An 18,895-nucleotide genomic window follows, 5' to 3' on the forward strand; every position below is an offset into this window, starting at 1 on the left:
GATATTGGGGGGGGGCATGGTCGGTGCTTTGCAAAGCCTGTAGTACAGATTTTGAGTCAGTGACCACAACAATCTGTGTTGCCCTCAAATGTCCCTCGGCGAGTTGAGAGTCAATGACTTTTAAGGCTTCACAGACTGACATGGTCTCCGCATCATAACTGCAAACACTACCACATGGTCCAAAGATTTTGACTGTGTAAGAGCCAAGAAAGTCGATGTAGGCTCCATAGCCTGCTCTTCCAGAATCTATTGATGCCGACCCATAGATACATAATACAAAAAACAGAAATGGAAAAGTGGTTTGAGTGCTGGGACAAGTCCCAAAAAGCCCGTGGAGTCTTGGAGTGCATGAGGCGCCCTGACCGCACTTCCCCGTGGTGGAGGCTGTCCAGGCCTGAGCAAGCTATTATAGCACAGTGCAGGACCAGGCCACTGTCCTGTTGGCTCATATTTCTCGCGGCTATGGCCAAATTTTGATTCACAGTGTCCCCACTGCGGGGAAGAAGAGGAAACCGTGCCTCATATTCTGTTTGACTGCCCCAGACTTGCTGATCTCCGTCTCGACAGGTCTGGGAAACCCAAAATTCTCGACCTGTATGGCGACATTTATGCACTACGCAAGACAGCAGGGTTTCTGTCCAGGGCTTTTGCAAGAGAGGATTTGAGCCTCTCAAGCCCTCACTCTAATGGAGTTTGATGATGATGATGATGATGAACGAGTGAATGCAATTATAGCCACATTTTTAATTAGGATCATTAAAACAGATTTAGTCTTATTTTTTTACACAACTCTGGGTGACTGGCCTAGATCTCTTAGTTACTTTTTTATATTTGCTAAGCCCTTTTTAAGGTGCTCGAGTTCCCTAGGTAGGCAGAGAAATTTGATTATGATTTCTGAGAATAGGCAGCACGGAAACCTTCCTAAAGATACCCCCCCTCCCACACATGTCTTCTAAAGAGATTAGACCAGTGAGCAATTCACTGTGAGAGAGGGTGGGAGTAACGGTTAGGTCAAGGGATGGGGGCGATCTAATATTTTATTTAAAAAAAAAAACTAATAGCGTAGTCTTTTCGTCCTTTTCAGGCCAAGACACAATGCCGATCGTGGATTCAGGAATCGGACGATTTCAGTTATTTTGAAATCAAATATTTGATCTCTGAACAATCTTCCAAAATAGTTCAACACTGTTTAACTATCGCTGGTGAGTCAGACGGTAACGTGAAATAGAATGGTATAAACTGTAATATCAATTTATAGCATACAAGGTAGACATTTCCGATTCAGCACACTAGATTTTCTTTCTTAAAATTTATTAACTTTTAAAAGAAGATTTCTTGAAAACAAACCATAAAAGTAGATATTATTGAGTGTTTAATTTTGATAGTCATCACATAATTTATCTTTCAAATAACGTATTATATTGTGACGCAAGAATGTTGTAGTTATTTGTAAAAATCTGTGATATTAATACGGTTTTTGACGTTTGGTCTTTAAAATAATTCATATTTATGAGTTTCATTTTGTTTTGAGATTGGAATGTCACTTAAGCATCAACTGTCGACATTTTATTAATTTTTAAACAACTCTCCTTTAGCAGAATTATTTCTACTTTTCCACAGATACCATCAACGAAAGACTGCAAAACAAAAGCCGACTAAATTCAACAAAGATCTTCCGAGAAGCGAAGAATACATTACAACAAAACCTTCAAAGTCAAGAAGGTGAAACCATGGCCAAGTTCAAAGAAGACATGGAGGACAAGTTCCAGACGTTTCAGGATGAAATGAAAGAGGAGCTCATTGCTGCTAGCTGCTTTATGGCTTATCTGCAAGCCGAGAGCAAAACATTGTCAAACCAAGTGAAGGAAATTAATGAAACCAACAACGGACAATACGAGAAGGTTGGTGAAACAAGAGCTGGTATCTGGTCATGAAATGAAGTGTATTTACCTCATTATACATAATAATGGTTTTTATATTTTTTGAACTAGATTCTAGAAAATACTCAATTAAACATTAAACAAAGTATTTTCGTCATATTTTCGACCAGGTGAAAAATGCTATAACTTTGAAACTTGAGTCATAATTAAAAAAAAAAAGGTTCAATAGAAAAGTCCGGATTTAGTTCAACAGGAAGGATATGAGGAATGCGAGAGTCGGGGGGAGTCGAGGGAGAGACGGGGATGAAGATGATGGAGAATTCAATATCTAAATTCGATTAATTGTTCATGTGCTTTTTTCTTCGGGTGTATTAGCTATTAAGAGTTAACCGAAAACAAATTCTTTACTAATATGGGAATGCTAATTTATGCATATATCTAAAATATAAAGCACAACGTTAGAAGTATGTATGTATGTGTGTATGTATGTATGTATGTATGTATGTATGTATGTATGTATGGTTTGTACGTATGTTTGTATGTTTGTTTGTATGTATGTATACATGTATGTATGTATGTATGTATGTATGTATGTATGTATGTATGTATGTATGTATGTATGTATGTATTTATGTATGTATGTATGTATGTATGTATGTATGTATGTATATATGTATGTATGTATGTATGTATGTATGTATGTACGTATGTATGTGGGAAGCGTGGTCGAGAGGCCAGGTGCGCTTGAACTTGGCTTGGCTTGGCTACATAGAAGGAGGCTCGAAGTTTGACACCCGACTCGGGCAGAGTTGTGTTTACTGATCACCTAAAGGCAGCACGGAAAACAAACTCCTATATACCCCCCTCCCCCACTGTTCTCACAAAAGAGATTGGACCAAAAGCGCTCTGAGCATGCTATAAGCATGAAGGTAGCGCTATATAAAAGCTAAAATAATAATAATAATAATGTTTGCATGAATGTATGTGTGTATTAAAGAAATCAAAACCATTTGACCGATGTTGATAAAAGTAGACATTAATGTTCCTTAGATGCAGGGGCGGACTGGCTATATGGGCAAACGGGCAAATGCCCGGTGGGCCGGTACCAAATGGGCCGGTCTGGTCGCGACCAAAGAAAAAAAATGTAACACAACAACCTTTTAAAAAAGTGACAGCAGCAAGACACAAAGGCCCGAACACGTTTTCTTGTTGTTTTTTTTAATTCTTATTACAATTAATTTTCTTTGAAATTCATCAAGAATATCAACAAAAAAAAATACACTATACACTGCATGTGTTATCATTTGCAAAATGTTAGACCGTACTTTCTGCAATGCACGAGCGGCATGGACTGCTTTGATGTCTTCGAGGCTGTGTTTGGCCTCATCATTTTGCTGGTCGGCATGGGCCTTTGATGGCAATCCCATTTTGTTTTGCTCCTTCCCTCCCCCGTCTTTTAATGGTTCCAATGAAATTTAACCAAAAAGAGGGATTAGAGAGGTTAAGTTAGAAAACATTGCTATGACGCAGAAAAAAAAAGATAGGCGCGACAATTAGAAATTAACTTCAACACATACACACAGCCGCGAAATTGCAAACCATCCAACTTATTCACAGCTTAATATGGGTATAAAGCTCTTCTTTCTGCGATTTGATAAGAAAAAGTAAGTTTCTTTTTGTTTATTTTTAATAACATAGCTCTAAAAATACTACACTTAATTAAAATATTGAATTAAAAAATAAATCTAGATCTAAATCAATTTTTATACTATTATAATTAATCGCAATCTTATGCTTAGTAATAATAATAAGGCTAGTCTTCGAGTCCGCAGTATTTCCCTTGGCTGCGCAGCCCCAGCTCAGACCAACATATTTTGACACATCCAGGTCTGGCCCGCGGGCCGTATTTTGGGCATCACTGCCGTAAACGGACAGCCCCTTAATGTGGTAGACCACTTCACATATCTGGGTAGTATAGTGTCAAATGACACCTTACTTTCAAGGGATGTTGAATAACCGTCTGGCCAGGGCTAGTTGAACATGTTAATAAGCCAACATATTAATTTTATATAGAAAATGTGGCTGTATAATAAGACAACAACATGGCATTCTTGGTTTGAGTCGCGAATGAAAGTTTGTTAAACTAGAGGTTGGAGGATCCATGGGAATATGGTTTATACATAGACCGAAAGAGGCGGCAGCGTATACAATTTGTTTACCGCGTTCTGGAGGTCATGTTCATTGTGAGCTAGCAGGGCGCAATCAGCGGCATAGAGAAGCTCCGTTATGACCATCTCTTTTGTTTTTGTATGGGATAGTAGACGTCGAAGATTGAACACATTACCGTCAGAACGAAACCGGATATAGTTGCCTTCGTGCAATCGCTGCCTCAATTGACCCAGCATTACGCCAAAGAAGATAGCGAATGGAGTAGGAGCAAGTACACAGCCCTGCTTCACACCATTTTCTATTGGGAAGTGATAAGAAAGGGCACCATTGTGTCCGATCTGGCCTCTTTATCCCACGTGAAGCTGCTTGAGAATGGAAAGGAACGTAGGTGGGCATCCCAGCCTAGCTAAAATCCTCCACAAACCATCGCGACTGACTGTGTCGATAGCCTTGGTGAGGTCCACAAAGGCAGCGTAAGTTCTTCTCTTTGCATTTTTCTTGTAATTGTCGCAGAACAAATATCATGTCAGATGTACCTCTACCGGCTCTGAAACCACATTGGCTTTCAGATATGACCTCGTCCACTAAAGAGTGGGTTAGTCGGTCGAGCAACTTAGTATGAAGTCATTAATGATGAAAATTATTACAATAATTGCAATAATTTATATAGCGCTGTCACATCCGATATTTAATGAAAGGAGTTTTATATTTTCAATAATGGGTCATGGTATATTCCTATACAAATGGCGTTTTTGAGAATGGACTAGGAGGAAGCAAGATCTTTTCACATTAAGTAAGTGCCTCTCTAACCGTTCTACTTTCTCTTGTCTTTAATGGAATGAGTTGCCTGAGTCAGCCAGGAAAACCAATGATTTAGCATATTTTAAGTCACAGATCAACATACATGACTAGATTGACACATGAAATACGTAAGACGTAACAATTTTATTTTTTAAAGAAATGTCTGTAATCTGTAAGTAATACCAAAAAGCTTCAAACTCATTAGGTTGCTATTGTATTGTTTATAGTTTTCAGACTACATGCATGTATAAATAGAATACATTATGTAATCCTACGAATGCATACATCCAGTTTTCCATGCGTTATCAAACTTTATATATTTTGTAGAGAATTAGGCTTACACCTATAAAATAACAGATGGGCGTAGCCGGGAGGGGAGGGTCTTCAAACCATCACTTGCCTCAGACCTCATTGTCTGAAAGGGAAATTTTACTTACTGCCCAGTGCAGCCAACTTAAGCAAACTACAGTCACCAATTTCATGAGCGTAGCCAAAGGGGTTTTGTGGTTTCCCTTCCCCCTCCAGTACAAAAACTAAAGCATTTTACCATTTTCTACCAGTCGCTGGACTCCATTGAATAGCAGATTTGGTTTTTGAATTTTTTTAGCGAAAGAGTAGCAGGCTAATTGCAGTGTAGATGCATTTTTAGAGCTTAAAATAACGGAAATAATTCTTTGTTCCGGGGCTTCGCCCCGGACCCCACTAGGAGGCGCTCACAGCGCTCCCCCGGACTTCCTAGCTGCCCTTTGGCGGTGTGTACTGTCTTTCTACTAATTATAGGAAGAGAGTATTCTAGGCTAGAAAAAAAAAACGTTTGAAAGAATGAAAGATCCGAATGTAATGAAGGTTAATTACATATACACGCACATTAATATATATATATATATAAATTGAGGAGTGGGGTAAAAATCCCCCCCCCCCCCGAAAATATATGACATGCTATTTGTGGGCCGGTTTATATGGTAATGCCCGGGCCGATTTTGATACCCAGTCCGCCCCTGCTTAGATGTCGTCGTATACCTGTGTGTATGCTAAATGTCTCTTTCACAATAATAAGCAGTACAACTAGAAAACAAGAACTACATAAAAAATTAATTTAAAACAAAATCAAACTTATATTATGTGTAGTATTTACCAATTGTTTTTGTTTAGCGCAATTTCATGCTTAAGCTTTCTCAATTTCTCCTATCACTTGTCTGGACCAGTTGGAGGAGAAAGAAGGGGGGTTTCTTCATATAAAAAAAAAAGAAACAAAAAGTGAACGACCTAATTATAGCTCTGATGTGCAATGCAACTATGTCAGGGAAGTGCTTATTAAAATAGAAGGTTTTATAGTTACCATTTGTTAGTTTCAAACCCTTCTCTCTACAAATCTAATTAAATCAGTCTAGTTCAATTCCTTTACTTTGCTCGAGTTACCAAACACAATAATTAATTACTATTAATTACGAATAGTTAATGAAGTAATTGTTTTTGTTCTTTTTATATAAGCTTTGTAAAAAAAGGACCTCAATTTATCTCTTAGAGAAAGAAGCTTTTTAACAAATCGGGTAAACCCATTTTCACAGTATTTTATATTTGCTATGAATATATCAAACGGGTAAATCCTATTTTCATCGTTTATTTTCATTTTCGTGTGAAATTTATATGTGTTAATGAAACATCTCGCCATGTTTGACAGTTAGACATATATTCACATAAGTAGATCACGTGATACACAAACAAAGGCCTATCGGCCCGTAACCGGATATGACCCGGGCTCCGCGGGCATTAATTTGTATATCAAAACAAAATGATAATCTCATAAATAAAGCTAATGCGTGAACCTAAAATGTTTTTGAAAAAAAATTGTCCTAGGATGTCTATGGGATGGATATTCATAGCATATTCAATAAGTAACCTTTGAACTTGCTTTGACTTACATCGAAATGCAAACTTTGAGGTCAACAAAATCTAAATAAAGACATGAGAGAACTATGGTAATTCTAGAACATAAAGTAAGCTGAATAAAGCCGTAGATACTGATTCAAATTAGATTCATTTGTTTAAGTTAAATATACTATTGATATATTGATTTAGCTTAAATGGTATCGTACTATAAGCTTATTATTAAGGGACTTGTTGTTATTAGTACAGGTTCAATCCGCCCAGACATTGCCTCATATGACCCGTATCAAATTGGTTTCGCAAGAATATTGCTTTTGGTTACAAACGTAGTGTCTAGCTGTTAGTCTGAAAAAAAAATGTTTTTAAACACAAATTCAAATGTCAATTTAAAAAAAAATCAGGCTTATGGACTGTATTTTGTACGATCCTGTGAAAAGTTATAAAAAAAAATCCTTTTAAAAATTAGATCTTAGAATAAGATATAGCCTCGGCGAAAGAAAAGATCAACGTTTAACGAGCAGGGTGTCATGTGGCCAGCACAACGACCGACCGTCATTACTCTCCGTCTCTCTCTAACTAAATTCAGGTACCCTTAGAGTTGAGTGGACTCAGGGGCGCCCTAAAGTAAATGAAAAAGTGTACTTCTTTTGAAATATGTAGATGTAGAATGTAAGGAATATACTTGCCACTCTACTCAATAACTAGCGTCTATGGAGAAGAAATGTAGAGTCTGCATAACAGAATAAATAAATTTAAAAAGAATACAGCACATGAAATTGTTAAATGAGACGCCAGTGTTTTGATTCAAAAAAATCTGAAATAAAGTGTTATAATTAAAGTGAATGTGCTTTCTTTCAAAACTCATTGAAAAGTCAATTGAATTATACAAGTAAGTTTATGAATTGTGGAAATGATCATTAACAATACACCTTTAATACTTTTGTGTCTAACGTTTATAGGGGTGCGAGAGCATCCTCATTGCACTGCGCGGAGTTGTAAAAAAGTTCCCACAACCTTGTCACAATCCAGGCGCTGTTCCTCAAGGGGCCGTTACATAATAAATGGCGTGTCCCGCATGGTTAGCCTGGTATAGAAAAGAAAAATGGCGGGGGTCTTAGTAGATCTATACGCGGCCTCTTGCCGCGAGTCTGACCCACCCGCCAGACAAAACAGTGTACACTGTTTTCATACAGGCCGGTGAGAGGGAGCTCTTGTTCACTTGTCTGGCCTAGAGTTCCTAGAGCCGAAGACTCAACTCTACCTGACAGTTTAAGAAGAAGAAGTGTCTATCTCTTAATGCTCATTTGATTTTTATCACTGTGCTACGTATTCGCGCTATATTAGGACTGAAGCTATTAAAATAAATTAAATAGGCAAAAGCTCGTGATATTTTATAGTTTCCATTAGACTAGCATATTTACTAACATGTTGGTTTTTTTTTCAGATTACAGACATGAAAATGAATGCAAACAAGTTGTTAGCAAAAATTATAGCGTCTCAAGGTATTTTCAATTTTTTATTTATTTTTTAGTATCGTAAATAAAGTAATGCTTGCTGGGAAATTAATATAGGATACCTAAGAGATTATATCAGCGATACAACACTCACGTGTTAGGTCTATTTACACAGAAAAAAAAAAACTAAAATAAAGATCCTACGCGTAATATAGTAAAATTAGATTTTTTTAAAAAGTCAGCTGACATTTTCTCAGATTATGTAACATAGAATTAGGGTTTACTGGTGCATGGGTAAAGGTTTTTTAAATTAAAAAATAACAATCGCCCCTCCCGCACGCAAGTCTTGATCCGCTAGTGATTAGGTGTGACAAAATATGTTGGACCAGCTAGATCACGCTGTTTTAAGAGATGTGTCCCTGACATCGACATTTACCCAGGAGGCAATTGAGCGTGCCAGAGTCGAGTTGTCTGTCGATACTTGATGTTGTCAACTTGAAGTCCAAGTGTGCCAACTGAATAATTAACCTGCAGGTGAACTAAGCCCCACAATCGGTGACGTCACTATGTCGCGTTCAAAGGCAGCTTTGCTAAATGCGTCTATCACACCACGTAAAATAATTCAGATTTCCTTAATTCGGGAGTGCTAACTAATGAATTGCATCTTCTTCTTTTTATTATTGCTATTTTTGTTTGCTAAATATTGCTAATATTTTCCGATAGTTTTTAGTTCTTTTACAGTAATACATGTTTTAATAAGGAAAAAATATATAAAAATACTTTAAAAAAAAAAAGGGAGCTTATATTGAATAAAATTGCATCATTTATTTTGAATCAGACAAATGTTTATCTACGCATGGCAAATCGTCGCTTAAACAAAATCACCTAGTTTCTGATAATTGATTAACTAAGTGATTAACTAAGTGGTTTATTTTTTTTTTTATTGATTCGGGTGTTGTCATCGACATTAAATAAAATAGCAAAGTCTCGAAAATGAGAAATAACGTGTATACTGTTGGCCACCTAGACAAAGAGTCAGAATGAGTTATTATATAAGCTTTGTAGTCAAAATAGCTTTGTAATGAGGTCATTTCCAACTATTGTGTTTGATTTTTCTTATAATCTTTTATACAGAGGATAAGATATTAAATTTGAAAACTTTATCTTACAAAAATTGTTTTAACATTTTTTCGTTCCAGCAAGACTAAATGAAGAGGTAGTTAAAAATGGTAAGTCAGGTAGATAATTTCTTTGATTGTTTTTAGAAATAAAAAAAAAAGGTTTTTCAATGTGGTCACCGAGATGTCCGTAGAAGCTTTAATTCCTAAAGAGCTCAAGATCAAGGGCATACAACTGTGTTGCTGGGCAAGAGACGTTTCATTTAAAAGTTGTGTGTGTGTATGTATGTATGTGTATGTATGTGTGTATGTATGTGTTTGTGTGTGTGTGTGAGGGTTATATTGAAAGTCGAGGAGAAGGCTACCACTGATTGGCCTAAGAAATGTTTATCCAGACATTGTATTGGGGGTTTCAACCGTAGCGCAGCACGGGTATCAGCTCGTTAAATTTTAGAGTAATGATAATAATAATAAAAAAAAATTAAATTGACATCGAACAAAAACATCTAAAAATACAAATGATTTAAGTCTACATCAGTGATGCCCAAATTACGGCCCACGGGCCAGATCCGGCCCGCGACGTGGTTCCATCCGGCCCGCAGAAACGTCGGCACAAAGTGTAGAAAATCCCCCCTTCCAGATGGATTTGTACCATTTGCGCCCTTATGAAATGTAAAATCTACCAGGAAAAGTGAACGGATCTTTAATTTTTTGTTTTACAAAGAAAGTGTGCCTGTTTACAAAAACAAAAAAAAAAGCTACAATATAACGGCATTATAAAACAACCATGGCGGCATTCTTGGTTTGAGACGCGAATAAAAGATTGGTTAAACTACTTCTAGAGATCGCAGGATTGCTGAAAATATTTGACAGTATATGAGAATACCAAAAAAGAGACCAGAAAATGAGTCGGTGATGAAACAAGCTACAATGTTGCTCATATTTAAAGTAGAGAAACGAAGTCATTTTCGATGAGGGAAAAAAAAAGTTAAACTCAAATATTCCATATTCCATTAATTAATGTAAATACTAGATCAACGGGTTTCTAATAAAAGTATTTTCACGTCATCATGTATCTTTTTATTGATGTGGCCCGCGGCATGATTTTCGGAATTTGAAATGGCCATCAGGTCAAATTAGGTTGGGCATCACTGGTCTACATTATTGTTATTCAACTGTTTATTTTTTTTTTTTTTTATTTTTTTTTGTTTTCTTTTACAGAGAAAAGCAGACAAGACTTGGAGAGTACTAAAATCAACATCGGTCGATTAACACACAAATTAAGTATGTTAAGCAATCTTTTCAAGTCATGAATACAAAATACACCACCTGTTTCTAATATCTTTTAATTCCTATTTCTACTGTATTATACGCTCACTTTACATTGAGTGTTGTCAAATTAGTCAGTCACCATCGACCTGTGATAAAACATTTGTTCTGTATTATACACTCACTTTACATTGAGTGTTGTCAAATTAGTCAGTCACCATCGACCTGTGATAAAACATTTCTTCTGTATTATACACTCACTTTTCATTGAGTGTTGTCAAATTAGTCAGTCACCATCGACCTGTGATAAAACATTTGTTCTGTATTATACACTCACTTTTCATTGGGTGTTGTCAAATTAGTCAGTCACCATCGACCTGTGATAAAACATTTGTTCTGTATTATACACTCACTTTTCATTGAGTGTTGTCAAATTAGTCAGTCACCATCGACCTGTGATAAAACATTTGTTCTGTATTATACACTCACTTTTCATTGAGTGTTGTCAAATTAGTCAGTCACCATCGACCTGTGATAAAACATTTGTTCTGTATTATACACTCACTTTTCATTGAGTGTTGTCAAATTAGTCAGTCACCATCGACCTGTGATAAAACATTTGTTCTGTATTATACACTCACTTTTCATTGAGTGTTGTCAAATTAGTCAGTCACCATCGACCTGTGATAAAACATTTGTTCTGTATTATACACTCACTTTTCATTGAGTGTTGTCAAATTAGTCAGTCACCATCGACCTGTGATAAAACATTTGTTCTGTATTATACACTCACTTTTCATTGAGTGTTGTCAAATTAGTCAGTCACCATCGACCTGTGATAAAACATTTGTTCTGTATTATACACTCACTTTTCATTGAGTGTTGTCAAATTAGTCAGTCACCATCGACCTGTGATAAAACATTTGTTCTGTATTATACACTCACTTTTCATTGAGTGTTGTCAAATTAGTCAGTCACCATCGACCTGTGATAAAACATTTCTTCTGTATTATACACTCACTTTTCATTGAGTGTTGTCAAATTAGTCAGTCACCATCGACCTGTGATAAAACATTTCTTCTGTATTATACACTCACTTTTCATTGAGTGTTGTCAAATTAGTCAGTCACCATCGACCTGTGATAAAACATTTGTTCTGTATTATACACTCACTTTTCATTGAGTGTTGTCAAATTAGTCAGTCACCATCGACCTGTGATAAAACATTTGTTCTGTATTATACACTCACTTTTCATTGAGTGTTGTCAAATTAGTCAGTCACCATCGACCTGTGATAAAACATTTCTTCTGTATTATACACTCACTTTTCATTGAGTGTTGTCAAATTAGTCAGTCACCATCGACCTGTGATAAAACATTTCTTCTGTATTATACACTCACTTTTCATTGAGTGTTGTCAAATTAGTCAGTCACCATCGACCTGTGATAAAACATTTGTTCTGTATTATACACTCACTTTTCATTGAGTGTTGTCAAATTAGTCAGTCACCATCGACCTGTGATAAAACATTTGTTCTGTATTATACACTCACTTTTCATTGAGTGTTGTCAAATTAGTCAGTCACCATCGACCTGTGATAAAACATTTGTTCTGTATTATACACTCACTTTTCATTGAGTGTTGTCAAATAAGTCCGTCACCATCGACCTGTGATAAAACATTTCTTCTGTCTCCACATCAAAATACTTGTTCACATATGTGTGTTTCAACAAATCATATGTGAACGTTTAGCAGCAAAACTTTGTAGTTAAGTGTGGAAATACAACTTCTGACAACCATTAAATTCACGCGGAAGTACTGACTGGGACCTCTCATTCAGGTCATAATTGGCACCGAGTTATGTCCTCTGGAGCTGAATCAGCTTCTTCGCCAAATGGTGAGCTGATGGTATTGAAAACTGGTTCTTGACGTCTTTAAATTTGCTTTTATAAATTCCACAAGGAATCTAACTAAGTCTTGTACTTTCAACCATTGCACTTGAAATAGTTTCACCTTTCAGCAAAGGAAAATGACAAAACCTTATTTTCATTTTTTTTCAATTGTTTGTCTAGAGAACTGGGAAAGCTTTGTTTGAAAAAAAATTGACATGCACTTACATTTCATATGCTAATAACCCACTGTATTGTTTGTCATGATAAACATGAAGCCTGTCTTCCACTCTTCATTTGAAATTGGTAACAAAATCACAATCCAATGTCCTTCAAGGAACATACAAATTTCTTCCTTGAGATTTTAGATTCTTCTCATTACATTGCCCATGCTAAGCCAGCTGATACATGGGATACATCGGAATAGTTTGTTTCCTAAACTTCAAGTAGTTTTCGGAGCTGTCTATCGTGAAGACCCGATAAGTCAAATAAGTTTGCATACGAAAGTATATAGGTCAAAATATGATGATGTTTTATGCAGCTTTGTACAAACTTTCATGCTTAGAGTTATTCATTTTTTTTTAAAACAAACTGTTTTTCTTGGTCAGAGATCGAGCTCCACCAGATGTTACACTTACTACCTTGTTCTAATCATACCCTACACTCACCATAGTTTTTCACAGCATTGAATAAATACTGGCCAAAGATTTTGTCTTTGACTGAGTTTATTAAAGTATATATAGCCAATAAAAATAATCTTCGTTTACTTGAAACTGTTTATAATGAGACAGTTTCAAAATTTTATAGTATTTAAACTTATTTTAAATATATTTTTTCCTTTATGGTATGTATATACTGTGGGCACACCTGATTTCTGTAGGTGTCCGCGGGCTACATAAGACTCTCCAGCAGGCTGCATGTGGCCCGCTCTGTAATTTGCCCACCTCTGGCCTAGATCAGGGCTGTCCAACCTTTTCATTCCGGGCGCCTTTTTTTAAATTTCTGATTCAGATGAGCTCTTTAAAACTTTATAAGTTTCAGCCCCATAAAGTATGGTCATTTGTATATATTTTGTTTGTTATACATATTTGTGTATAATAGAGGGGCGGATTAAAAAACAATAACTTAACTTATTAAATTTGTCCATGTTAACATATGTTAAATATTTTTGACCACCTGGTTTTTCCTTATAGTAACTAAAGGCCAATAAGTTCTTCAAAAATTTTGAAATTATAATCAATTTTTCTAATAACGAAAAGCTTAAATAGATAACATACAAATGTCCTAGGCTAATGAAAGACACATATCTATTCCGTTACAACCACGTATCTGTAAGAATGACATCAAACCAACGTGTATTGTGTATTTTGTCTAATTAGATTTTATAAACATCTTGGTCAGCAAATCAAAAGTAAATCAAATTCCTGAAGAAATTTTAAAATGTAGAAATCAGTTTTTATCTTTTTTTTTTTTTGTTTTCGAATAGGCCTGCTTTTTCTTGATTTTTTTTCTTGGGGTGAAATGCGCCACTTGTAATAACAGATTGGCCATCCCTGGTCTAGATCTATTACAAATTTAATTAGATAGCTGATCCAAATTAATTGATACAATTACACTTCGTATAGGCTTTGGTATTTTTTTTAAGAAATATTTTTTTTGTTATTAATCTTTCCTTTAATTTTCTATTTAGATTTAGCTGATGATGAACTCAAGAAACAGAAACAAGAAATAAAACTCTTACAAGAGAAGAGTAAGTTTTCCTCACATACCTATATATATATATATATATATATATATATATATATATATATATATATATATATATATATATATATATATATATATATTATATCTAGACTGGACATGGTGATTTTTTAACACTACAGAACATGTGAAAATGTTTTTAGAAAGCTGAAACAAGGGTTTTTTTTTGTAACATATGTAACATATATAATGTTTAGATCTAGATCTAGTAATTGAAGATCGAAAAAAGAGCACTCTTGTCTCATAATTATTAATTTGCAATTTTTAGATACATAATCTAAAATGATCTAGGTCATCAAGCTATGGAAATCTACATAAGACAACTAAAATCAATAGATGTGACTTATTTCGATCTAGGATTTTCGAAACATTATCTTAATGGAAACCAACAGTAAATGACTTTATTTTATGAATTTGCGTGAATATATAATTCTGTGATTAATACTTAACAATCTATATATATATATATAGGTCTGTGATTTGGTCAATCGCGGATAAAAATTTGTTTCCGTTTTTTCCAGTCTAGATATAAAATATATAGGTATGTGGTTTCCCTTTTAAAGAAAAAAAAGTTCTATCTAAATTGGTTTTCTGATATTTCTAGTACTAGCTTTATCCACAGGCTAAGCCTTTGATTTTTTAATTATTATTTGCCGGAACCTCCCCTATAAAGGCCTACGAGTAATGTTATGGTCCGACAGTTACCCAGGGCAGGGCAGGGCATGTAGCCCTTTTGGGGGGGGGCGAACGAAACTGCGAAAAAGCAACAACACTTATCTGGTAAACGTAACCAATGCGAAAATATCTTACCTGTAGTAGACTAAAGGTATGCGATGACAACTGAAATTGTTCGTATTTTTTCTTCCGTGTAAGTGGATGAATTAGTGACGAGTAAATGAGGTGTTTAAAAAAAATAAATTAAAGATAGAACATACTCTTAATGCAGGTTGTATTTTAAATGTAAGCTCATAGCAGAAAAGGAAACAAATATGTCACTTTTATGTTTTTTTCTATCATACAGCTTTTGGTTCAGCCTTTAATCCTTTCTCGGAAACACCGACTACAACCAAATGTCAGCCATTCATCAAATCTGACATAGCATCACCAATATCGTTTGGATTCAATTCAAGCAACCCTAGAAGTACTTTAAGTGGATGTGGGTCAGTTTCTGCATCTAACATAACATCAAACGATGCAGTGGGATCAGGGCTTAAGGTTACCACCACAACCACTAGTTCGAGTGGATTTAGACCACTCTTTGCAACTAATATAACAACATCAAACAATGCAGTGAGATCAGGGCTTAAGGATACCACCACAACCACTAGTTCAAGTGGATTTAGACCACTCTTTGCAACTAACATAAAATCAAGCGATGCAGTAGGATCAGGGCTTAATGTTACCAGCACAACCCCTAGTTCAAGTGTATCTAGACCACTATTTGCATTTAACATAGGAACATCAACAAATGCAGTGAGACCAAGGAATAGGTTTAAAAAGACAACCTCTAGTTCAAGTGGATTTGGATCACTCTTTGCAACTAATATAACAACATCCAACGCTGCAGTGGGATCAGGGCTTAAGGATACCAACATAACTACCAAATCAAGTGGGTTTGAATCACTCTTTGCCACTAACATAACAACATCAAACGATGCTGTGGGATCAGGGCTTAAGGTTACCAACACAACTACAAATTCAAGTGGGTTTGAATCACTCTTTGCAACTAACAAAACAACATCAAACGATGCTGTGGGATCAGGGCTAAAGGTTACCAACACAACCACTAATTCAAGTGGATTAGGATCACTGTTTTCAACTACAATGACAACATCAAGTGATGCGCAAGGGTTGGTAACAGGGTCTATTCCCAAAACAACATGTTCTGAAAGTGGAACACCCAGTTCTGATTTAATTGTATGTCAGTCAAAATCTCTTGAATTTTCTGAAAACTCTGTTCAAACTTCAGCAAACTCCATAGTTTCTAGAACAATCAATGCAAGTCCTGCAAAGTCTGTTTCTAAAACTATAAACCCCGTGGATTGTTTTTTGTTAAAATGTTCAGTTCCTTTGTCAATGTTATCTCATTATCCACGGGCAGCGAAATTCCCCGATTCCACACAATCTTCTATTAAACAGGAGGTTGAGTCTGCAACAGCTTCGGCATTTAAAGCAGAATCAATTTGTTCCCGTACCCAAGAAGTAACTACTTCGCCAGTCCAGTCTGATCTGTATTCTACAAATATAGACGTGGACAATGACACTGATAGTCAAGAAGAATTTTTTCATGAAGATTTCTAAAGTGTATTTGCATTTCCATTAGGACATATGAGAGTAGATATTTGGAAAATGATAATGTTAAAACTAATTTAAAAAATTACATGATTTTACATGTTTAGTGATGTATTCTTTAAATGTTTTTATATCCTCAACTTATACACAAGACTTTTAAAAACTTGTCATGATCAGATTTATATTAGAGATTATCATCTTATCCCCTTCGCCTTCATCTATCCTTTAGTCTGTTAGACCGTTGGGGCACTATACAAGACTCGTCGACCATCTTCTCTGTCTTTTGCCTTAAAGGTAGGCCTGTCCATTCTTTTATGTTGTCCTCCCATCGCTTTCTCTGTCTGCCTCTTCTTCTTTTTCCTGATACTGTTCCCAGAAGGTCTTTGCGAGCCCCGAAGATCTTTCAAATATGGCCATAGATTTTTAGCTTGCGTTGTTTTACGATAGTTAGCAGGTCATCATGGGGTCCAATCGATGAGGTAATCCTGTCTCTAACCTCTTGGATTGTGGTCTTTGAATGTGATACCTAGGATCTTTCTGTAGCATCTCATTTCCATTGCTAGGATCCTCTTCTCTAGCTCTGCAGTCAGCGTCCAAGATTCGCAAACATATAAAAATGTAGCCATGACCAGGAAGTGCATCAGTCTGATTTTGGTGTTGAGGGCTACGCTTTTGTCTTTTGATATTATTTTAATATGGTTGAACAGTTGGGGCACCACACATGCTTTGTCGACCGATTTTCTCCATTTCTCTCTTTTGCTTTAAATAGAATCTTTTTCAATAACATTCTTTAATGTTGTTAATGCTGTTCTCTGAAGGAAGGTCTTTGCGAGCCATGAGAAACTTGTGATATGACCATAGTTGTTTCGTTTGCATTTTTTTTAGAGTAATCAGCAGGTCACTGTGATCCTGTTTCCAATCTTTTCAACTGTGATGTGTTTTTTCTATGCGGTACTTGGGATCATTCTTTAGCTTCTAAACTCTATTGCTAGAATCCGACTTTCTAGTCCTGCCTATATCTGTGACGTGAACTATCTGTGCATGTATTCATGCCAGTAGCTGAATTCGTTTTATGGACAGTTGATCGTCACCTTTGAAAGTGTTACTGCTTTATGTTTAAAAGTATTTATTATTATTTTATTGAAATAATGTCTCGATTAGAGTCTGTGTATTACTTTCCTGACCGCCATAGCTGGATGTAAGGAAACGGGACCTCAAATCAGTGAACATTGATACTGACCATTGGAAAGACATAGCCCTAGACCGCACCTGTTGGAGAGAGACAGTGACCAAGAAAGCTATGACAGCGAAAAAACATAGGCCTCACCTCTAGAAGAAAAGCGTGCCCTGCGTAAAATGGCCAGCTTCTCTACCATGAAAGTTAAAGCCACAGGGAGTGTCTCTCCAAAATAAGTTTAAAAGTGTATGATTTTTGTAATATAAGTTTTAAAGTGTACATTTATTTTAATATAAGTGTATATTTATTGTAATATAAATAATTATGACGTTTATTGTAATATAAATTATAAGGTGTATGTTTATTGTGATATAAGTTATAAAATGTATGTTTATTGAGATATACATTTTAAAGTGTATGTTTACTGTAATTCGAACTTTGCCAAAAGTAAATAAAGATATAATGCATAGAAATTATAGCGTCCTTTTGCAATCTTAAATTAAATGTCAATACCTCATTTTTAGCCTGCATAATAATTTTTTAAACTAAACGGTTTGCTTTTAGAAAAGAAAAAGTAGACGTTGCACATAAACCTTGCAAGCCGCATCGCATGGTGCAATAATATTTTTCAATTCTCTTCTAGTTTTTGAGATCTGAGTGTGACAGACGGACAGACGGACATTTTGCACGAACCTAATAGCAGCTTTTTTCCCATACGGTGCCGCTAAAAATAGTAGTCTTGGTATTCTGTAACCAAATATAGACTTTAGATGCAATGACACTTATGTTTAAGATCTTCTACATATAAATCAAACGAACCTTTCTACATTGAAAATACAATGGAATGGAATGTATTTTCTATTACATATTCTTTTATTTTGTATTTTACCATCTTCAAGAGCGTAGCGAGGTATTATGAAGTATGTGTTTGTGTGTTTCTATTGTGACGTTGGGAAGAGGTTAGCGATTACTTGTGAATGATGCAATATAGGGAGCATTTGTCGTCATTTGGTGTTAGGGGAGACAACTCCAAACCGTGAGACTTAAAGGTTGAGTCATTGTAGTGAGTAAGATTTTGTTAAAAAAATTATTACTTGTGTCTAGTACATTTATTTGATCTCATTCTAACTTGATTTTGTCTATATTATAATTAAAGTTATAATTAGTATTGATCACAAAGAAGTTACTCAAGTC

General features: G+C 35.6%; 1 protein-coding gene across 7 annotated transcripts in view; it reads left to right on the forward strand.

Annotated features, from left to right (window-relative positions):
• The window catches only part of LOC106079588 (uncharacterized protein DDB_G0271670-like), a 31,585-nt gene extending 13,363 nt beyond the window's left edge, over positions 1–18,222 (forward strand). For 3 of the 7 annotated variants that reach the window (XM_056042309.1, XM_056042307.1, XM_056042308.1), the window contains exons 3-9: positions 1,085–1,202; positions 1,621–1,901; positions 8,182–8,239; positions 9,391–9,420; positions 10,531–10,593; positions 14,159–14,218; positions 15,254–18,218. In XM_056042309.1, coding sequence (XP_055898284.1) covers positions 1,085–1,202; positions 1,621–1,901; positions 8,182–8,239; positions 9,391–9,420; positions 10,531–10,593; positions 14,159–14,218; positions 15,254–16,533 — 1,890 coding nt within the window. In that variant the 3' untranslated portion in view covers positions 16,534–18,218. Of the gene's footprint in view, positions 1–1,084; positions 1,203–1,620; positions 1,902–8,181; positions 8,240–9,390; positions 9,421–10,530; positions 10,594–14,158; positions 14,219–15,253 lie in introns of all 7 variants that reach the window. The other 4 variants (XM_056042306.1, XM_056042305.1, XM_056042311.1 and 1 more) reach the window with 3 other exon arrangements.
• The last annotated feature ends 673 nt before the right edge of the window (positions 18,223–18,895 follow it).

Source organism: Biomphalaria glabrata, chromosome 9 (genome assembly GCF_947242115.1).
Source record: "Biomphalaria glabrata chromosome 9, xgBioGlab47.1, whole genome shotgun sequence".
In the NCBI taxonomy this organism is placed as follows: Eukaryota; Metazoa; Mollusca; class Gastropoda; family Planorbidae; genus Biomphalaria; species Biomphalaria glabrata.